At 40.0% G+C, this 23,744-nt stretch overlaps 2 protein-coding genes across 3 annotated transcripts in view; both read right to left on the reverse strand.

Annotated features, from left to right (window-relative positions):
- Positions 1-10,290, reverse strand: part of myo5c (myosin VC) — a 101,516-nt gene extending 91,226 nt beyond the window's left edge. For both annotated transcript variants that reach the window (XM_078530251.1, XM_078530250.1), the window contains exon 1: positions 10,061-10,290. In XM_078530251.1, the coding sequence (XP_078386377.1) occupies positions 10,061-10,087 (27 nt within the window). In that variant the 5' untranslated portion in view covers positions 10,088-10,290. The remainder of the gene's footprint in view (positions 1-10,060) is intronic.
- Positions 10,291-15,282: 4,992 nt separating this feature from the next.
- myo5aa (myosin VAa) overlaps positions 15,283-23,744 on the reverse strand; it is a 193,630-nt gene continuing 185,168 nt past the window's right edge. Inside the window, exons 39-42 of the mRNA XM_078530249.1 lie at positions 21,556-21,838; positions 19,720-19,894; positions 18,483-18,563; positions 15,283-17,668 (exon numbers count right to left, since the gene is read on the reverse strand). Of these exons, the coding sequence (XP_078386375.1) occupies positions 17,516-17,668; positions 18,483-18,563; positions 19,720-19,894; positions 21,556-21,838 (692 nt within the window). The 3' untranslated portion in view covers positions 15,283-17,515. The remainder of the gene's footprint in view (positions 17,669-18,482; positions 18,564-19,719; positions 19,895-21,555; positions 21,839-23,744) is intronic.

Here is a 23,744-nt window from a genome sequence, read left to right on the forward strand (position 1 = left end):
CATTCTATTATGGAGTTACAGCTTTCCTGCAATTTCCTCAAAGTTACAGGAAGCAAAGGTAATGCCACATGGCTCAGTATCTTACATTCTCCTGGTATTTCCAGAGGTTCACCTAACTTTCAGGTCCTCCCTGATTTTCTCTGTTGGGTACTATTTAATATTATTCATCCTTACATCTCCTCTAAGACTGCAGCATGGCTTTATTCACCATTAGAAGCACCAGCACAGTCAGATAAAACATAACCTCAATTACCATACCTTTCCATGTTAAGTCACTGACTTCTTCAGTGAGAAGGAAAAGCTGGTATCTACATTTTATAACAGAGATTCCCCAACATCCATTAATTCTTGTAGCTGATCTATGCTAAATATTGAAGCCCATTTGATTCTGATATGTACAGGAGAAATACTTGAGCTGGTTTCAGAAATCACCCAATACCATCTACCTAAAGCTAATGTTATATTATTGAACTTGGTGCTGGGATTGGAACTTACCCAATGTTAGCATCTATCATCATAGGCTCTGTAGAGCCCCAAATTAAGTTTAGATTATTAATCCAGAATGCAACAGTTATTAAATGCAAACGTTCATAGTAAATATGTGTGGTTTATTTAACTGTTATTGTTAATCTAATCTGTGCACTTTTCTGAGTTCTCTTACTTTCACTATTACTGTTGAAATCGGAATCTTTTAGCGTCCATCAAAATCTCTCTCTTTCACCTATCGTAATTACTACCCAACCAGTAATTAATATCGGGACACTGGGAAATGGAATGGGATGTTTATGCTAAGGTCTCAGCCAAACAACTACTTGTCTTTAATTCCCCCAAGTCACGCAGAGTCCTTTGATTGGTTAATTATTTTTAAGAACTTTTTTGTGGCCTTTGTGGCTTTGGAAAAAATCTCTCTATAGCTAGATTCAAACAGTGCAGATCATTGTTGATTTCGACCACACCAAAACACTAAGGATGAACCGATGTGGCTGGGGTGGGGCGAGGCGGTTGGGAAGGCCATGTGGTCGCCAGGCCAGGAGGTTTAAAACTGTCCCCCAAACTTCCAAAACATTCTGACTAAATAGAAACAAATCATTCCTTGGTTGCCAACGTTATTTTACTTTCACACAATAATGGCAGAGGTTAACCAAGTTGAAACAATATCTGCCCACACAATCATCTGATTCGATGCATTGATCAATTAGCAAATGATGGAACAAAGCTGTAACACAACAATAATAAATGGTGAGTTTAAGAATATGTAGGCTACAACAATTACTGCAAACAGATTAGATTTTCATCATTCTGATTACAAATACATATACATTTTATGCCCAGTTTGTTTTACCTGATGCATTTACTCGTCCTGTTATTTTATTGATAAATTTGCATGGCTTAGCCTATGTGGTTAGATATGCACTCTTAGTTCACATGGTACTTGCAAATATATGAATTAATTTAACTAGTTGTCTTAAATCTTTGGTGGCATCATGTGCCAGGCTGGGATAGAGGAATGATAGTTTTTAATGTTGGATACTCTGCATGAGTGGTTTCCGACTGGCTGCATTTTCTTGTAGCAAGGTGGGGCTCAGTTGATGACCTTTCCAGATATCAGGGTTGGGTATAGTCATATCTTGATTCCCTTCTCACATTTGTCCACTCACCTTTTGAAGTTTGGGATATTTATGCGTAACATGAATCATCCTTATAATGATAACTTACCAGGCAATTTACCATTGTACAAAAAAGTCTTTCAGTTTTTCCAGCATTAGGATACTTACATCAAGATTTTCTAGATGTTGCTTTTTTCCTTAATTTATTTAAGAGCTAATTAGCAATTAGTCTAAATTTTACCTTGCACATTGATGAAAACTTACATCCTGTTGCAGATCGCAGGTTTAATGAGCACAATTAATATCAAACTCAATGTACAGTTAAATTAATTATACACCCAACCTCATTTGGATAAACTTGATGCACATTCTCTGTATGAACATGTCAAATTGTGCCACTCCACACCCTCCCCGTTAAAATAATGTTATATAGAAATCAGCAGAGAAATACACAGCACCCAAACATCCCAAAGACCTTCATTTAGTTAATTATTTTTGGATTCCAGTGGTTGTTGTTGTTAAGGAGTCAAACTATAAGGTAGCAACTCAAACTTAAACTTGTATTGATACGTGAGGTATCTACAAAGACTGCCTGTAGGCAGCTCTACATTGCAGGTTGATTTTACTATCTGGACCAGCTTTCAGGTTGTTTCATTCTAATATTCATTTTGCTATGGTTACTATTTGTCTTTATTTAAATAAAAGGAGTCTGAAGCAATGGGAAGAGATGCAGCTGCTGTTTTCTGGTCTTTACACTTGGCTCTTCAAACTGAGACAGATGCCATTACATACATGAGGCAACAGATGATACATTGTTTGAACTGTTTATTACACTTATGGAACCTACCGAGAACTCATAAAATACCAAAATTACCAAGCTTTGAAGGTTTAAGGTACTACCCAGATTGGATATTCTAAAGTATTAATAGATAAAGAAGCACGAAGGAAAAACAATGTACCAATGCATAACATATTTTGCACAAAAATTACATTCGTTTGTCTCGAAATTTTAATTCAGTTTAATAATTAGTTGCAATAATTTTAGCATTAATCTTCGATAAATCCAATGAAATTCAGAAAAAGAAGTTTAAGTCACAAATTGCTAAGTAAGCATTCTACTTTTTAAACACAATTTCTTTTTTTCTAAGCATTTTTTAATTAGTGAATCTCTCGTGGCATTACTCATGATGAGACAGAAATGCAGAGTCTTATAATGACTGGAGTATTACACTATGTAACACAATACTTTAACATAGTTTATCTCCTGTAGATTGTGCATGAAAATGTATTTCTTCTTGTAACTATCTTTCTTACTCCATCCTTTTGTGTTATCCCCTCTATATTACTGTTTACATGATTATCTAATTACAGTGTCTATAAGTGGTAGAGTGAAAGCTATCATTCTGGAGGGCATCAAGGAGTCAACCAAGTTCACTGTGCAATCGTGGTGCCTTTAATGTAGAAAAACTTCCAAAGGCACTTCACAGATGTCTAACCAGAAATAAATTGACACTGACCCAAGAATGTGATATTAGGACAACTGGTCAAAGGTTTTATCAAAGGGGTGAGTTTTAGGGATATTTGGGTTTTGAAATACAATAGTACAACATGTCCTAGCTGACTTGCTGTAGTCATGTGACCTCTGCCATGAGGGAAGCTCTGTTGGCTGCCATCCTAGATCAGTTCAATAAAGACCTTTCACTAAGAAAGCACTGTCATCCTTAAACATGAAAAATGGTGTCAGAAGTAGGATTAAAATAGGGTTTTGAAACTCAGGAAATGTTGCAGAGAAGACACAGCTCAGAAAGGCACACAGAAACGTTCAATCTGCAACAAGCTGCTAAAAAAGAACAAGGAAAAGCAAGCATACCGATGGCTGCAAATAAAATTCTGAGTGAGTGAATGTGGCAGCAAACTTTCCATTCCCTTCTCCAGTAGAAATGAAAAGTGATATGTGACAGAATTAGCTTTTTTCCCATTTGCAATGGCATAACTATGAGCTAGCAACAGAATTAATTAACAAGCCAGAACTGATCAGAGTAGCCACACTTCTAACACTGCTGGAGGGAGACTGCTACAAATTACATACCACCCTAACCCTAACCGATGATCAAAGAAAACAGATGGCAGAGATTTTGAAAGCCTTGAACGAGCGCTTTGAACCCCGAGTGGACGTAACTTACGAATGCTATGTATTCCACACCAGAGCTCAAGGTGAAAAAGAAACCATAGATCAGTATGTGACTGCAGAATCGTAAGAATCTGGATAGCCAAAAGATGATCCGATTAAAGATAGATTAGTCTTAGGCATACGAGACCCCTCAATGAGAACAAGTCTATTGAAAGAAGAGAAACTTACGCTCAGGAAAGCAATAGATGTGAGTAAAACTGTAGAATTTGTAAAACACCAGCGAGAGCACATGTATGGTAGAGCAGACTAGGAGGTACATTATGCTGAGAGACATTCCAGGCCAAAAGAGTAGAGCAATCGGAGACAAAGGGCGGGATGCAAATGTTGCGGAGGACATCATAAAAAGGAAAAGAAGGATTGCCCAGTGTGGGGAAAGCAGTGTTTCAACTGCAAGAAGCAGAATCATTTCACACAAAAGTGTTTGGCGAGAAAAAAAAAACAAGCCTATACAGGTGGCCACTGGAGAGATATCGGCAGGAGAGTCTGATGAAGAATTATACATGATACAACAGGTTGGTTCTGTCAGGTTTATAGAGGATAAATGGTTTGTGACTGTTACAATGATGACCACAGAAGGAGTGTATCAGGTGAACAAGTAGTGTCAGATAGACACTGGTGCATCATGCAACATCATGACCTTCACAGACTTGTGTGAAGTGATTCAATGTGGCAATACAAAGATGAAATCCTCGTAAGCAAGATTAAGGATATGATGGCTCAATACTCATAGTAAGAGTACAAATTAGTCTGAGAGTTGTGAGATTGGATACAGGAAGCAGGGTTTTGAATGAGCTGAAGTTTGCAGATGTTGGAGGTTGGCAGGCCAGCCAAGCAAGCACTATACTAGCCGGTCTGGAGGTAACAAAGGCATGGATGAGGGTTTCAGCGGTTGATGGGCTGAGGTAGAAGTGGATGCAGGCAATGTTATCCAGGTAGAAGTCAGCAGTTTTTATGATGGAGAGGATATGAAGTTGGAAACTCACCTCAACAATTAATAGGAAGCCAAGACTACAAATGGTCTGGTTCGACCTCAAAGGGTGGCTGGGAAACAGGAGACGGTAGCAAAGGTATGGAGTTTGCAGCGGGGAAGGAATATAACAGTGTCGGTCCCCCCAGTGTTTAACTGGAGGATACTGCTGTTCGCAAAAGACTGGACATCAGATGAACAACCTGACATAACAGAGGCAATGGAGCACTCTCAGCTGGTGGTGGAAAGCAACAGTTGGAGGCTGTCATTGTACATATGGCAGCTGACGCATTATCTGCGAATTATGTTGCTAAGAAACATTACATAGATGAGGAAGAAGTCAGTGCCAAGAATAGATCCTTGGAGGAATCTAGAGGTAAAGGTGCAAGGATGACAAGAGAGGCCATGACTGAAAATGCTTTGGCTACAGTCAGGTAGGAAAGATTGGAATCAAACAACTGAGCTGGATAATGGAGGGGAGGCAATGCAGTAGGATGGTAAATCATGTCAAAGACTGCAAAGAAGCCAAGAGGAAAAGCATGCCACTGTCTCAATCACAGAGGATGTCATTTGTGACTTGTTAGAGATACATGACACTGTTGATCCATGATATGCTCCAGAGGAAGCCTATTGCTGCTACTGAGGTTTAAGATTGGCAGGTTGTCCATGTCATGTCATGACAGTCATGTGCCTGTCATAACTAATGCCAGTGAAATAAAATCCTTCTTTACAAAGGAAGTAGAGACTGGTTGCAGCCTGTTTTTGGCCATATAACCAACAGCACTTGGACTGGGAAACCTAAGGTACATCCTAAATTAGGTCTCATTTAAATTATTTGAGTGAGCTTCTGGTAATCATTGCACTTCCAGATGCAACTTGCCCATTTCAAACGTATTGGGGGGAGGGTAGTGGAAAACGGGAGTTGGGACAATTATGGGCCAACAGTGACACTCAGGAGAACTGTGAAACCGGGAGGACTCTCCTCCTTCATTGGGCCCTAAAACAAACTGAACAATAGTTACTTATCATTTTGTTGGCTACAGGGACCACTGAAGATTCCTGAGCGGAACGATCCAGCATCTGTTCCACTCAGTGTCATCCATTTTAGAAAAGGGGTCCGAGGATAGGCTTTAGGAGCCTCACTTGGATTTGTAAAGGGCACAATGCCTGCTTTTAGATGGATGAACAAATTTGGGATCAAACCATTTTTCAGCCACCCTTGGGGCGTGGGAGACAGCGTCATGAAACAATCAGTGCGGCAGGGTCCAATTTATCCCCCAAGAATTCTTGGTCAGTAACAAAAGTCTACGCATCTGGGTAGGAAGATGAACTAATCTGAAATTAAACAAAAATAGCTGGAAGAACTCAGCAGGTCTGACAGCATCTGCAGAGAGGAATACAGTTAACGTTTCAAGTCCGAATGACTCTTCATCAGAGTTCTGATGAAGAGTCATTCGGACTCGAAACATTAACTGTATTCCTCTCCACAGATGCTGTCAGACCTGTTGAGTTTTTCCAGCTATTTTTGTTTCTGTTTCAGATTTCCAGCATCTGCAGCATTTTGCTTTAATCTGAAAATAATTCCACTTCATTTCTACAATATCCAGAGCCAGAAGCTCTTCAATTCCCGAGGTAGAACCCAGGACAGTTGCTAATTACGCAGCTGCAGACAGCAGTTGCATTCAAAACTGTGAAAAGCGGCAATGAGAAGAGGAAACATTAAGAGAGGAGCCATTGAGTCATAGAGTTATACAGCACAGAAACAGGCCCTTCGGCCCATCGTGTTAGCACCGGCCATCATGTACCTATCTATTCTAATCCCATTTTCCAGCACTTGGCCCATAGCCCTGTATTCTATGGTGTTTCAAGTGCTCATCTAAATACTTCTTAAATGTTGTGAGGAATTAAGCCTGGAAGCAAGTGAGATGCAATGAGCAGGGTGCAGCAGAGCTCAATGTGGAGTGAGGTCCACTGGCCATAAAGTGGATGAGTCAAATCCACACAGCAAAGGAAAAGTGTGGGCCAAGGAAATTTTTACTGAAATAATTTGAATAGCAATTAAGTGTAGAACTTTTGAACCAAGAATGAAGGAAAGAGAAAACTGAAAACAGACCTTTAATTTATTTTAGGATGAGTTCAAAGCCCAGGCTATGCCATCCCAAGTATCATAGATACAAACTTTGTGTTTCTCAATATCAGTTTTCCCGTGGAGTCACTCAAGCAGGCACTCCTTCCCTGTTGGGCCACCCTGTTGATTAAGGTTATAGGGAATGTTCAGAAGCAGCTCCATAGTAAGCAACCAGCTTGTGAACTCCTTAAGAGCAGGAAGACAGAAATGCTGCAATCAAGCTGGGATATTAAAGGTTCTTCCATCTGTCACCTGCATCCATTTCTTGTACCATTTGACAAGGGCGCACTCCTGAAAATAAATGATTTGACTAGTGCTTCAGATGACAGAGTGCGTCCATGTCATGTTTTCCATCTCTCCTGTTTGGATGACCAGTTGTTCATTGATATGATAGGCAAATAAAGAATACATCTCTTTTATCCTTCTTGTAGTGTAGCATTACTGCACTACTGAATCCAACTGCATGCCTCAATATGGCTGCCAAATGAAAATATGAGGTTTAATTGTATCCTGTATTGGGATAACAGAAAAAGTAAGACTTCAAAATTAGGGCCATTATAAACCAAATTTTCTTATGGACCTAGCACAAAGGAAAATGGCTGTGGTTGTTGGAGGCCGATCATTTCGGCTCCAGGACATCACTGCAGCAGTTCTTCAGGGTAGTGTCCTAGGCCCAGCCATCTTCAGCTGCTTCATCAATGACCTTTCCCCCATCATCAGGTCAGAAGCGGGGATGTTCGCTGATGACTACACACGGTTGAGCACAATCCAGAACTCCTTAGATACTGATTCATCCGTGCACACATGCTGCAAGAGCTGGACAACATTCAGGCTTGGGCTGATGAGCAGCAAGTTGCATTCGTGCCACATAAGTGCCAGGCATGAGCAAGAGAGGATCTAACCATCTTCCCTTAGATGTCCAATGGCATTACCAAATCCTTCACCATTCAGATCCTAAGGTTACCATTGAGCAGAAACTGAACTGAACCAGCCATATAAATAGTGACTGCGAGAGCAGGTCAGAGGCTGGGAATTCTGCAGCAAGTAACTCATCTCCTAACTCTACAAGGCACAAGTCAGGAGTGTGACTGAACTTCACTTGCCTGAATGAGTGCAGCTCCAACAGCACTCAAGAAGCTTGATGCCATCCAGGACAAAGCAGCCAGCACCATAAACATTCACTTTCTCTGCCATCAGTGCAGAGTGACAGTAGTGTGCACCATGTACAAGATGCACTGCAGCAACTCACTAAGATTCCTCTGACAACCCCTTTCAAACCTGTGACCTCTGCCACCTAGAAGGACAAGAGCAGCAGATACATGGGGTCACCACCACCTGCAAGCTCCCCTCCAATTCACACACCATCCTGGTTTGGAACTATATTGTCGTTTTCACCTTCGCTTAGTCAAAATCCTGGAACTCCCTCCCTTACAGCACTGTGGATGTACCTGTACTACATGGACTGCAACAGTTCAAGAAAACGGCTCACCATCACTTTCTTAAGAACAATTAGGAATGGGCAACACATGCTAGGCTTGCCAGTGACGCTCACATCCATGAACAAATAAAAAATGTCCTCAAAGTCCCAAGTTTTGGAAGCCTTTAAAAGGTATAATTTGTTATGTTGGTTAGTAGGTAACACAGGATAAACCAAAGGCCAAGGCTTTGTTGCTTCTGGTACAAAAGCTACCAGATTAGGAAAAACAATTGACCTGGAACAATATCCTTAGAGTACACTGCTCAATGGCTGCCTCCAGAAAAGAGAGTCTCTGTCTTGTTTTGTCTTTAACTATTTGTGTTATTAGGAATAACTTAGAATTAGTAGACAGGCCCAACAATCAATCAAAATGGCAAGGAAAACGTAATAGAAAGGGAAGGAAGCGATGCTTTATTTGTACAGGGCCTTGGTCAGGCTCCATCTGGAATACAGTGTCTAGTTTTAAGCGCTAAACCTCAGAAAATGTATATTAGCCTTGGAGTGGATGCAGTGCAGATTGACCAGGATGATACTGGGACTTAAGAGAGTTAAATTATGAGGAAAGGTTGCATTAGCCTTGTTTGTATTCCCTTGAGTTTAGAAGATTGATGGGCGAGCAAAATGTTGCAAGGGTTCAGTAGGGTAAATATAGAGAAATGGGTTCCTCTCATGGGGGAATGCAGAACAAGGAGAACATCATCTGAAAATTAAAGCTGGGTCATTTGGGACAGAGATCAAGAAGCATTTTTTCCCAAAGGGCAGTAGAATTCTGGAATTGTCTCGCCCCCCCAAAAGTGTGTGGATGTTGGGGGAATTGGAACTTTGGAGCCTGAGATAAGTAGGATTTTTATTGGGTAAGGCTATTAGGGATAGGGAGGTAAATTAGAGGCACAGATCCATCATCATCTAATTGAATGGTGAGTGAGCTCAAGGGCCTATTCCCATGTTCCACACTATGTTTGTCAGATTTATGTAGTAACTTGAAAACAGATTTCACAGTATCCTGAAGAGCTTGGGGTACATTGCTGTTTTATTTTTTAGGACACTTTCAAACAGCCCAGGGTGTTGGCATGAGGAACAGAGCACCTGTTTCATCCTGGGGTTTTTTTTTTGTCTGCTGCCAGCCAGTCACACAATGCAACACAAAAGCTGAACATTTCAACAGCGGGGACACTATTTTCATTCCCCTCGGAAGAAAAGCTATTTCCTTAGGGAGGGTAGAATCGGCTTTCATCTACCCTGGGCTAGCGTGCAGAGCTATATCCTGTTACTGCAGCCAGTTGATGTCATAGTTCTGGACGGTGTGTGGATTTCCACCTCCCTGTACAAATACTCCCAAACCCCAAGCAGCACAAAACACACCTGAAAAATGTCGCAAAACTGCACCCAGTGACACCGATAAAGCCCGGTAGAAATACTAAACGGTTACAATCACTGCATTAGACCGAATCTGATAAAGGCGACTTTACAAAACTGGTTCCATATGGTCTTTGCTAGAGGAATTCATTGCTCAGCCACAACTTGGCAACGTTCACTTGGAAGCAAATTCTACATTTGTTTCTTAAAAGTGCTAATACCTGTACCTAATATATAGTTATTTTACATTAGCAGCAAGGGGCTGGGTGGAATAGTTCCTACCAACAGGCTCATGAAGAAATTGCCGTGGAGAATAAGCCGGTTAGTGAGTTACCTTAGTGTACAGTTCAGCCACCGCCATTGGGATGCGTTGCCTCAGTGACTATCGGAGCGCTCAACACTGCAGTTACTCATGGTGGGGGTAATGAACACCAGCTCCCATTGTTGCCTCCTGCAACTACTTTTCTTCTCAGCCCCTCTCTGTCCTCCTCTCTCTCTCATTCACTCCCTGTCTGCCTCTTAGCGCTTCCCACCTGTTATGTACACACACCAACTAGACTTTGCACTCTCTGCCTCCCTTCCCCACACCAGAGGCACCTCGTGACGAGGGAGTGTCTGAAACAACTTGTAAGAGAAATAAATAGTGGGCAGTCAGGTAGAAAAATTCCGCCTGGGTACAATTAGGCAGTGAGAAAAATCACTCGATCTTGGCTCTTTAAACTGATCCGGATCCCATTTGCAATTAATGTTTTTAGCTTCTGTGTTTCATTTTTAAATTACAATACTTCGTTTTTCAACAAAAAAATAATACATTTTATCACACCGTCCAACGTGAGGAAACTTTTATTCCGAAAATCCCAAAAACATCAAACATCAAACCAAAATTGTCGGCAGATTCAGGGACTACTGAAGTCTTCAGAAGTTCACCAGATCCACAAGCACATGTTTTAGAAAATTAGATACTTGCTCAGAAATTGTCATCAAAACTCTGGCATTATAGTCTCTCTTAATGAGACTGAAAAGTAGAGGAATAAAAAGGTCAATTCTCATAACAAAGCTCAATAATGTCACCACCTAGAGTTTGGAATCCTCTATAGAAATAATGGTGAGTTGCTAAATCCATTTCACCAAGTTCAAACTCGGGATCCTTGCTTTACTTTTGATTCATTCCCTAAATATTTAGAAAAATACATTGTAATACAAATTACATGTGTGATCTTGCATCAATATAATGCTGTTTATATACCGCACTTAGTGTAATATACAAGGGATGACTTCACTGGCAATGTTATAAGGCAACTTTATCATCTGTTGTACTAATCTTGAGAGCCCCAATTCTGAAGTGCAGTATAGACAGCAGCATCAGATCAGCTGTGACCAGGTACAACAGCATATTAGAATGACCATCTTCTGATGCCCAGGACGCACAGCGCATTGTCAATGGGCTGGAGTAGGGCATCTTGTGGTGTGCCCAATAGGTTAGACTTTGTCCTACATCCTCCAACTTAAAAAGATTTTGCACACGTGCAAGTTACTGAACGTAGCATGGATTCAGAAGATGTGGGTGAAGTACTAAATGAGTACTTTTCTGCTCTCTTTATCAAGAAGATGCTGCCGAAGTCAGAGTGAAAGAGGAGATGGTTGAGATGCTGTATGGGCTACATTTGATAGAGCAGATATTAGCTGCACTTAAAGTTGATAATTCTCTAGGACTGGATAGGATGCATCAGAGGATGCTGAGAAATAAGGATGGAAATTGCAGAGGCACTGGCCACAAATCTTCCAATCCTCCTTAGATACAGGGTTGGTGCCAGAGGACTGGAAAATTACAAGTGTTACACTCTTGTTCAAAAAGGGTGCAAGGAGAAACCCAGCAACTACAGGCCAGTCAGTTTAACCTCCGTGGTGGGAAAGATTTTAGAGACAATTATCCAGGACAAAATTAACAGTTATTTGGGAAACTGTAGATGAATTGAGGAAAGCCAGCACCAATTTGTTAATGGCAAATCATGTTTAACAGATTGACTGAGTTTTTTGATGAGTGGTGTACATGATTTTCCAAAAGGTATTTGACGAAGTGTCACATAATAGACTTGCCAGCAAAGTTGAAGCCCATGGAAGAAAAGGGAAAGTAGCAGCTTGGATACAAAGTTGACTGAGTGACAGGAAACAAAGATTAGTGGTGTACTGTTGTTTTTCAGACTGGAGGAAGGTGTACAGTAGAGCTCCCCAAGCGTGGTACTAGAACAACTGCCTTTCTTGATCTATATTAAAGACCTAAAGTGGGGTGTACAAATTTTCAAAATTTGCAGGTGACATAAATCAAAAAATGCTTGCCTCAACAGCGATGCCCACATCCCATGAATTAATTTGCTTTTTAAATGAGAAAGCAAGTGGTTAGGATCTGGTATGCACTGCCTGAGATTGTGATGGAGGCAGACAGAATTGGGGTTCCAAAAGGGAATTGGATAAATACCTGAAAAGAAAAATAATTTGCAGGTCTTTGGGGAAAGGGCAGGGAGTGGGATTAAGGGAGTTGTTCTTACAGAAAGCTGACATGGACACAACAGGCTGAATGGCCTCTTTCTGTGCTATAACCATTCTGTGAGTAAGTGCAAGCTCATAATGATTTAGTGAAGGCCAGGGGGCATCTGGGACCTCAGTGAATGGGACAAACAATGCATCTCTTTAAGAAATTAGATTTATAGATTGAAAAATAAACAGAGGAAGGACTGAGAAGGAAGGTTGATGAGAGCGTGAGAGTTCATTCAAAAGGCAGCACTTTCAACACTGCAGCACTCCTGCACTGGAAAACCAGCCTTGACCGTGAATTCAAATTACTGGCATGGGGCTTGAATACATTACTTTCTGGCTCAGCAGGGTAAAGAATTGTATTAACTGAGCCAAACTAATGCACAGGATATGACGCAAAGTGCTGTTCTCATGTAATATTACTTAAGCACCTTGGAAAAAGTGCACAACCAGCCTAGAAATAACCATTGAATGTTATATAACCTCATGGTCATGTCCTTTACTCCAAAGGAGAATTTTAGGAAGTAACCTACATCTGGAACACTGGAGTTATATATTTAGCTATGAATGAATAATGGATTCACAGTCACTGTGAGGTGCTGTAAAATTGCTTTACCATTTCTATGTTAACTACAAATCAGCTTTCTCCCCTTCCAAATGGCGGCATTGTTTTAAAAAAAAAATCAAACGGCAAATACCATGTTTAGAAACATGTTTCTAAAGTCATAAATGTTTTGGCTATTGTATTTTTGAACCACATAATTCTTACGCCAGAGAAAAACCCATTTATTCTGAAATACCACTTAAGCCATTTATTAGGTAGCAAAGGTGAAGGCAGTGGCAACGATCACAACAAAACAATGTTTGATTTTTTTTACCCCTACTTTTCATTTGATGCCTTCCTCCAGGAGTGTAACTGAGACTCCAGTCAGCATAACAGAGTTGCATTGGTTACGTAATGTGTTATACTTCACATTACTAATTACTTTGATGGGGTGTGGGCACTGCTGGCTAGGCCAGTATTTGTTGCCCATCCCTAATTGCCCTTGAACTAAATGGAATCAACCTCATTGCTGTGCATCTGGAGTCACATTTAGGCAGATTTCCTTCCCTAAAGGGTATTAGTGAATCAGATGGTTTTTTTTTACAACATTCAATGATAGATTAGCTTTCAAATTTTAATTAATTGAATTTAAACTTCTACCAGCTGCCATGGTAGGATTTGAACCCTTGTCCCCAGAGCATTAGCATGGGTCTTTGGATTACTAGTCCAGTAACATTACCATTACACCAACATCTCTTATTACCTTTTTAAAGTATTCCTAATAGTAGTATTCACTATAGTTCTGCTGCCACATCTTACTTTTCCATGGACCCTTCTCAAGTGTCTGTACTGTTAACCTTGATACATTGTTGAGTGCAGGGACATGTGTTTATATGTGTTCCTCTCCAATATTACTCATTAAAAGAGCTGTAAAAAGATATCAAGGATATTACAATTTAAATGCTTCAAAATACCATGAATACCACACGTAAGGAATGATGCAATGCATCATTTCTAAACTTCATGGGTTGCTACTTAAACCTGTCAATGTGGGCATAAAGTAAGATGTAAAATATTTCACTTATTGAAGGGGTGTCTATCATTTTTGAATTTAAAGGGTTAGTTTTTTTTGAGGAAGGCGTGGAGAACGTTAAAATAACTTTCTTGAATACTTATGATGTCAAAGGTGGGGGAGAGAATTCAAATGATTTCACTAGAAAGGTAGAGTGAAATGTTGATGCGATGTGGTTACAAAAGTATGAGTTGTTTCAGCAGAATGACAAGTCAAAAATCATAATTAGTGCGATGACAGGATCTTCCAGAGACAGAAACTGGTTTACGCTGGATCCTAGTAATACTGCTCTCAGTTGACCAGTTCCAGTTTTCAAATAAGTGATTGCATCTTCTCTTCGAAATGTTGATTATTATGGATTAAACTGTAATTAGGTATCATTTTATTTCAGGAAATTACTGATTTATCTGTCATTCATCAATCATGCAGTTTGGATCATGCAGCAATGAGCCATGTTAGGAGTGAAGCAGTAGAACAATGGCCTGAAAGTACCTCTCCCGTGTATCGATGCAAAGTTCTGAGAAGCCCCAAATAATGGGCCTTGGACAACACTCTAATAGGAAGGACGGTACGGGAGGAGGGAATGAGTGATGAACAGGGGCTGCTAGTGCCACGTTGGTCCATAGATAAATCATAGCCTGGAGGAGGGAGAGGGAGGGTGCGGTGGGGAACAGATTGTGAGCACCCACAACAGCAGCAATCAGGTTTAATGTGAGGGCCAGGAGGATCACTCCAGCTTCTCCTGGCTCCACATCCAGAGACAAATAACTTGCATTTTTTCGTTGCAGGAATTCTGGGTCGGTTTCCCCGAGTACAGGCTGCAATGGTACTAGCTGCCTCAGGGCAAACCAATCTTGCAGCAGGTGCCTCAAACAGACAATAGGCCCAATTGGCAAAGGGATTAATGTTTTCTTCAGGCCTGGGTAAAGGACACCTCATTTTCCCTTAACTGTTCCTTCACTGTCGCTGGGTCAAAATCCTGGAACTCCCTTTCCAACAGCACTGTGGGTGTACCTACACCACATGGACTGCAGCGGTTCAAGGCAGCAGCTCACCACCTTCACCTTCTCAAGGGCAATTAGGGGTGGGCAATAAATGATGGGCCAGCCAGCAACGCCCACATCCCATGAATGAATTAAAAACCCAATTGGCAGGCAGCACACTTCTAGCTGGAAGCATTCACGTGTTGCCTGCCCTCCATTTTGGAACAGTAGTAGACCTTGTTGTGCCTGTAAAGCGTAACCAACTAGTCAGGCCAAAGTTTTCAACCGCTTCACAAAGGCTAACAACAAGTTACTGATAATGAAAATTCACAACATATGAAGATAAAATTCCTTATTATGAAGATGAATATGGAAATCAAGACAATGGTTGCATCATCACCTTCTCAATGAATATAAAAGCGTGCTTATACTGTTGAAATTTTTATTTATTTTTTACAGGTTGGACATTACCCTAATTCAATATACATTTGCCATGATGCACACATTTACTAATTGCAACAAACAAGAAATGCTACAGGGTTTTCAGAGCTTTTCTGTACATCAATAGTCATTGTTTGCTAGCTGGATAATACAGAAGTATTCATCCATGGTCAACATTAGTGATCTAGGTAATGCAACAGCAATTGTGTTTTCAGCTGACTGCTGTTGATGATATTTTAAATATCTCCAGTTCCTTAACACTAACCACTAATAATGTAGTTACGTTTCATAACAGTTTATGATACAAAAAAGTAAAATACAATATAAGCAGAAAACATAGGACTATATATATACGCGTAGGATTTAACTAAAGTGCATAACCAATATCTCAAAGGAAGATTGCCTTCATGTTGTCTCAACACCTTTATGGGCAACACAACTTTTATTTTGTTCTACATGTGCTGAGATTCATAAGACAATTTTTACCTTATACCCTGGTTTGTGTGGTTTTTTTTGAAAAAGAAAAAAAATACTGTTGAAGAATAGGTACAATATCGTGGAGTGACAACTACCAATTTGGGCTATATTGATTTCCCAGACAATCTTTAAAAATTAAATCCTTTTCTGTCTGCAGCATTTGCCCCCTTCACAAACACACACGTTTTTGGATAACTAAACCACATTATGCTTTTATTCATTTTGTAATGGGTTGAATTAAGCAAGCCACCCGATAAAAGGGAAAGGTAAGGCTCTAGGGAATTTTATATCTTAAGACAATAGATTGAAAATGTACAAAAATGCAAAAACAGAAAATAGACAAGGAGTGCGACACAGATTCAGTAATGTTTTTATCAAAATATTGCCCAACATTGATTTACAAGATGATAGTTGTGGAACTTATAAACTATTCTGTAAATCTACAGAGTAGCTTATCAACTTTTACTCTATGGGATCTAGAAACACCATAGTTTTCAATTAAATATCAGGTATCCAATAGGATTATAAATAGGCACGCCATTTAGATATGTATACCATCACTTGGAAAATCAGGTTTCTGAAATTGGATGCTTGGTCAATATATTTAATAACTTAAGTATGTAAACAATAAAGGGTGCAATAATTATATTTTTTGGCCACCATAAAGTGATTATGAACTTAATATTGGTTCTATTTCCAGTTATAGCAGCCACTAAATTGGGCATATCTGGGTTGAGAGCTTTCAGAATTGAATCCACAGTAGACCTGCAACATCAAGAACTTGGGGGAACTGAGGCTGAGGCTGCCCGGTTAGGGTGATGCCTGCATCTTAATCACTGCAACCTGCTTGAGGTCTGACCCCTAAGGTCACTAAATACTGTACTGCAAATACTGGGGGGAAAAAAAAAACACCTCTAATGCTAATTCTATATTTGCCCTCTTTTGCCCAAACATGCACAGTAACAAATGAAATAATTGAGCTATTCCTCTATTGTTTAGTTTTATGAGATTCCAATAAGGCGTATTTAAAAGGGAAATAAACTTCTACGACCTCAAATACTGAAAAAAAAAGTTTTGTTCAACCTGCAGTATTTTCATCTGCTGCCACATACCTTTACAGTCAATCTGAGAATTTAATATTTTTCCCTCTGCGTGTTTTTGTGCTTTAAGTCACATTTGGAACTTAAAAATAGTGATCATTACTTGCATAAATCAAGTTTAAAACTGATTTGAAAAAAGTGTAACGTTGGCATGAAATATTTTTTAGTGACTTGCAACTCAACACTACACGGTGTGGTGCTAAACGGGTGTAGTTCACCACAGTCAGAGGACACTGAACAGGGTAACTATCATTGTGCTAAGCAAAACACCAAAACTAACAACAGAATCTCTAGATTATATTCTAACAGACCTTTGTATTCTACATCATTTATATATTGACTTAAATAATAGATATTAGACAAATGGTGCTATATACGGCAGTTTTACTTCCCCTTAATTCAGATTCCTAATAATTAAACTATGACACAACCTTAATTTACAGTTGTTAAATTCAAAGTATATTCATTAGAGCTGCAGAGTAGCAGCCATCACCAGGTGCTGCATGAAAGTGTTTGGCGTTCTTTACTTTCAGTGCACATTCCTTTATAATGCAGATATTTTTAACATTACTCTAGCCGTGTGTAGGGAATGGGGACGCTAATTCTCTGACCAATGTAAAATTTGTGTCTTGAGTGTTCCTCAGACGCGCAGCAGGAAGCCAAGGTTCATGCTGCTTGGAATCTGAATGCTTTCCAGTGCTAAAGACGACGGATTGAATGGGAATGTAACCGGGAATATGTGTTTTGCATCCATTAGCAGCTGAGGAGAGTCTTTTCTATTTTGTAAACGCACCTGGAGAGCGGGAAAAGAAAATTGGAAGATAATTAATACGGGTTTAAGTGGATATTACAGATTAAAAATGCTCCCTATACCGGAAACAGGTTTTCTGATCTCTTCCAGCTTTTTTTCCCCCCACGTGTACAGTGCATACAGGGAAACAATCACATACCCAACATTCACAAGAGTTGTTACAGTGCAGAAGGAAGACATTTGAGCTCATCCATCGTGTCGGCATCAGAAATGTTTAGGAGAGGAGACAAAAAAAAAAGCAATCCTGCAACATACGCTGTCGTTTCTTGTCCAGTGGGACCATGTAAAATATTTACGACTTTCTACCCAATTTCCAAAGAAAGGTTTTCCTTAAGGTCTAATGCTGGAAATAGATTTTATAATAAAGATAGTGACAACCCCTCTGGTTTCAAGAAACACACAGCAGCGACACAGAGCAAACTTAGTTCAAAGGCTGCTCCATTGCAATATTTGACTAAATTATGTTGCCCAAATTCTAGCCAACCACTGGGAAGCCCTGGAAAATGTCTATAATGCAAGGCCAGCTGATTTTTAAATTTTTCTGCTGACACACGTGTTGAAAGAAACCATGATGAAAGCAACTCTAATATCAGGAGCAGTTTTATTTAAAAAATCAACCCTTCACTACCAACATAAATACTTAACATGAAATGTCATATTGAACGTTCCAGTATTCCTATGGTTCCCCCAAAGTTAAAATTATTAAATGTAAATGAAGGGCGGGGGGGCACTATAATGGACTAAACAATTTTTTTCCTAAGGAAAAGAACAATTAAGAAAGATCTTCAAGTTTTACCTGAATGGTGCGTATGAATGAGGCAGTTACACGCTCTTCAAATTCATTAACAGGAGTGTACAAATTTAGGACTTTCACAATCTGTTTGGCAAAGAAAGAAAATGTAGTTGCAATTACAAGCTTTAACCACACAATTCAGGAGCCTGTCACTAAGTTAATTTGACGTACCTCTACTACAATGGAATCCAGAAGTATCTGACGATGTCATCACTCAAGAAATATTCACGTGCTGCCATTCTAATGGTACACCATTCGTAACATGAACTGATTAACCCAAGCCTATGACCTCTATGTCCGGTTTTTCTTGTTAAATCAATTCCAATGAGAAGCTAACAAGTACATCTTAAAATGTTTTCTCAGATTGTTGGACAAATAGCAGGAAAGCTTTTGTCACTGTCAGCATAATGACCTAGAGGAAACATTTATTTCCCAATCCTCTGCCCCACACCCAAGTGTTTAGTTGTGTCCTTCGGTGTTTTTCACAAACATTTTTAATTCCTGGAAGGAGTGGGAAGTATTTTACCCAGAACACCCTGCATAGACGGTCACGGCACTGTGTCAGTCACCACAATGCGTGCACATTTTCAATAAAAACTTTAAATAGAACTTGTTGCCATGAAGTTCTAGTAATTGTCTTAAACTACAATAAGGTGGTGCTGTTAGACATGTTTCCACACTGGTGACTGTGCCCTTACAGCCATCGCTGGGCGCACGAGAGATTTACCATGGAGGCAATGGCCCATTTTAAGTTAGAGAATATGTATTAATGACCACAAATCTGAAAACAAACCAGAAAGCTCCCAGTCATCTTAGATGATTTATTTGTATTTTAGAAATCCTTCACTAATCAGCAGGAAAGCCCCAGGTCCACACTCTGATCTGTACTGGGGCAGCAATAGGGGCTGTCCAGTTGGACTTGATGCCCTGATGTTGGGGAAAGGAGAATAGGTTTCTGTTGTTGGCAGCCATCCCTGTTGTGAGGACTTGAGCTGAGGACCAGACTGGATTCAGCTCTGATGCTTCGACCAAACAGACAGTGAAACGTTCACTGTCGAGACTCGGATGTGAATAATGGCCAACGTTCCAGAGGATGACCACTGCATGACTGATATAAATAACATTGATATGGAATTGGAAAGAAGGGGAAAAAATACAAGAGCAAAATGTTCCTAAAAATGAATTTCAAATGATTATTTATGGACATCCACCGACACACCAATTTCTTTCTGCAGCATACCTGAGCAGTGGTAAGAGCACTGCACATTGAGCAAATGGCCTCTGCATCCTCATCAGTCTTCTTTTTCACCTGCAGTAGCTGTGCAGCCTGAATTAAAGGCTCTAGAGTTTCTTTTGCACCGCTGGTCTGCAGGTTCTTGTCCCGCAGCCACTCTTCAAGCTGGCTCACATTGTACCTAACAACAAAATCAGGTTAGATTGGTTTCAAAATGCAGATCACTTATAGGTGAGCAGATCATTACAATAACTCATTTGAAATTAGGACATAATTTCTAAACAGGTTATGCCAAAATAGTTCAAGAAGCAGAAACTGACAGCAACATTAAACTGGAGTTAACTCGTGGATTTTTTTGTATAGGGGTGGAGGGCAGGTAGGGCATGGTCATTGGACTCTATGTAAGATAAAAAGGTTCCAGGAGACAGGGAGAGGGCAAAAGAAAAAATGAGCAACTGACATAAAATCTCTCTAAAATCTAACCATCGAAAAATACATTTTTAAAATCGAAGAAAGGCTAGGAAATAAACTATAAGCACTTACCTAAATCATAATGAACTCCTGAAAGGCTCTCTCATCTGAAAGGTAGGGCTTCAAGCCCCTTTCCTACGAGGGGCAGGCTGAGCACTTGGTCTCCAACATGCCTCCCAGCTACTTTTGTGTGGGGCAAATGAAGCTTCTGTCTGCTTCAGCTGAGAGATTCCAGGACCTGCCATAGGTCCAACTGGAGTTTGCTGCAGGGACAAAATTAGGCAGCAATCTGGCAAAACTCAATTTCTGCCAGATTTCACCACCAAGTGCGTCTTGTCTGCAGGCGCCAGATGAGAATGGACAAGGCATACTGGGTCCCTGAAATCTGTCCCCAAATGTCCAATTGAAATCCAAACCTTTCACATGAAGATTCATTGCCTAGAACACTCAATGATAAACACCTTGGAATAATGTTGTACCTTGATTAGAGAATTAAATCAGCACTTAAAGATTGAAATCGGATGTGGAATTCCAAATTCAAGTTTGTACTAATTAGTAGATGTTTTTTTTAAAAAGCATGCTGCAAAAAAAAAGAAAATTTCTTCTTATTTTGCTTTATTTTTAAGAAAAAGTGTTTGAATTAGGTTTGGCCTGTTGGAAATGTTTGTTAGAAAGTTTTGTGGCTTGAGCTAATAGCTGAATATAAGTTGAGGAGAATGTTACTTCTCAACAACAAAAGGACCTAGCACACTTCCACTGCTGTCGAAACAAGTTCATTACACAGCTTTGGTCTATATCGGAATGTTCTGTGCATTAAGAATCAATTATCGTTCAATATTTTCCACAACATTGCTGATGCTTAATTACTTTATAGTCGTTTGGTAGTACAGAACTTGAGTTTTTCTGAAAAAAAGAAACATGTCCATTCTTTTCATCTTGCACTCATCAGGACACTCACAAGAATGCCAATATAAGGGGGAAAACAACAATTTGTGTTGTATGTGAGGAGTGTGCTGATTGGTTGGCAAGTGACGTTGCCATGGGAATGCATCCCTGATGGTGACTGATGTATATTGGTATTCCCCCCCTTTTTGGTATTCTTGAGTGTCCTGATAAGTGCAAGATGTAAAGCTGAGACATGTCTCTTTTTTCAGCAATACTTAAATACTTTAGCTAAAATTATTTAAGTTTAAGGAGATAGACAAGAAGCAATTCAACCAATTTGAAAATTAATTGTTTTTGCATTTTGTCTTGTTATTGAAAAGGCAGGACCATTACAAGTGATAATGCTGCCTGATATCCATGGGTTTTCAAAGTAACAGTTATCGCTGAGTACACGAACTTTGCAACGACTTTAGAAGGATCACTTACCTGATCTGCATTCCTTTGCTCCATGAACACATGTCCTTGCGAAGGAGCAAGTTGTTAAGGGTGACAGATCCAATGATGTAGAACATCTGCTTGACGATCTGTTTGATGAGCTCTGGATCCATGCCATGCTGGCACATTGTGGAGTGGAAATTATTCAGTTGCCGAACAATGGAATCTAAGGTATAGGTTCCCTCATCTGCAACGCTGGAAGTCCTCTTCCGAAGACCTGTGGGCTTTAGTCCAGACACTCCCTGAATAGTCTCATGTTCCAACATACCTGAAACTATTTCACAATATGAGGAAGTTAGTAATATAACTTCTAATCCAATTTTCTTTTTGCAGCAGCAATGAAGATTCATAGCAAATCCTTTATGACATACAAATTAGTCTTCCTCACAAAAAAAAGCTCAAAGCTTTCATGTTCATTTGATTTCCAAGCACAAACTTTACGCACCTCTGCCTTTGTATAATATTGTCACCTTAATCTCTGTTATTCAGTTATTTTTCTACCCTACCCTACAAGCAGAGTAAAAGACACATTGAGCTTCATCAGCATCCCTGAGCTTATCACACTACATGTTCAACACTGGAGCAGAACCTGTGCAGGTTGACGGGACCCATGAATCACAAAATTTAAAAAAATCACAAGATTCTTACAGCACAGAAGGCAGCCGTTTGGCCCATTGTGTCTAAACTAGCTCCCTGAATGACCAATTTACTTAGTGCCATTCTCCTGCCTTCTCCCTATAACCCTGCACATTGTTCCTTTTCAGGTGAGAAACAGAAGTGTTTTTGAGGCTGGGTGTGGAAATACAGAGGCAGCCACATATAATTACACACAGCATCTACTAAATGAAGTACAGAAGGGAATTTTTTAGTCAGAGTAATTTCAAAAAAGCCATTACCGGGCCTTATCTTAGCGTACTTCTTTACTTTGGAGCATTGCCCATGGCATATCAGATCATAACAATGGGAATAAAATAACTCTCCCAAACTGCATACACTTAGAAGGAATGAAAAATCACTCCCACCTCAGGGATTTAACAGAGGGCCAAACTAGCCAACTATCTCAAGTGATTTCTGTCTGGAATCGTTAAAGGGAGTTTCAAAATAGTATAAACAGGACTCGCTTGCTATTCTATTGGATGGCCATTATCCAAACAAAAGTGGCAGGGCTAGGTTTTCCATATTAACAACTGTAACTTTATCCACACCTCCATTTATTTTCAGTTTCCCAAATAGCACCAATTGCAAGAAATCCCAAAAAGTTTCACCAGGGTTTCCAGGAGGGTTGTATTAAATACTTTGTGCCAACAGCCCTGTACTGGAAAATACCTTGAATCCTCATGGAGCAGAACGCTAACAGGTGAATTTCAACTGGTCCTTCATAGTGAATAACTGTTAATCTTGAAAATTGCAATGAGCAACCGCAGGCATCCCGCGGAGGGGCTCATTCTAGTTCATGGCCACTCACGTTTGATCCCTCGTATTCTTCAAGTGGCAGTAATTTTTTTTTTTAAATTCAAATTTGCCTAATTCAAATGGGCAGAAATTCAGCATCACAGCGCTCCCTTCAAGCAATGTGACGCAGACTTAACTCGACTCCCCGGGGGCCAGGCAGTGCTGCGGGCCACAGCCTGCACGGTGTTCTTCAATTATATAATTGAAGTGGGCTTCACAGGGAACAGCCCATGGTTACCCATGGGGGAAACTGAGGCAAGTCTGTAGAGCGCCAACAAATTTCTCCCCCAATGTATTTTATAATGCTCTTTTTTTTTTTAAACCGAGGTATTATCAAAGAAGGGCTTTTCTTTTTGTTCAAGAATTATGCGGAAAAAATTGGAATTTACTTGTAACAGTCCAATAAAAATGCTTTTTGCGTATTCACCGGTTTGCCGTATATTTTATACATCGCCGAGCAATACAGAGATGACACTCGTTTCCAAGTGTGCAACAGGTTTATTTACAAGAGTTTTAAAATATCTCTGCAATCACCACGTGTCTGCATTCGTACTTACAGCCGAGCTTCTAGTAGCCTCTCTGTTCACCCTAAACTTGGAGTCATCACCCAGACTTAACCAATCAAGCACAGTGAGCACAGATCAGTTATCAGACTTACATAATCGAACACAGATCAACTGAACACTACAATGCTCATTAGCTAATTGGGTTTGCAATTGACAAAAAAA

The sequence above is a fragment of the Cetorhinus maximus genome, chromosome 26 (assembly GCF_964194155.1).
Source record: "Cetorhinus maximus chromosome 26, sCetMax3.hap1.1, whole genome shotgun sequence".
In the NCBI taxonomy this organism is placed as follows: Eukaryota; Metazoa; Chordata; class Chondrichthyes; order Lamniformes; family Cetorhinidae; genus Cetorhinus; species Cetorhinus maximus.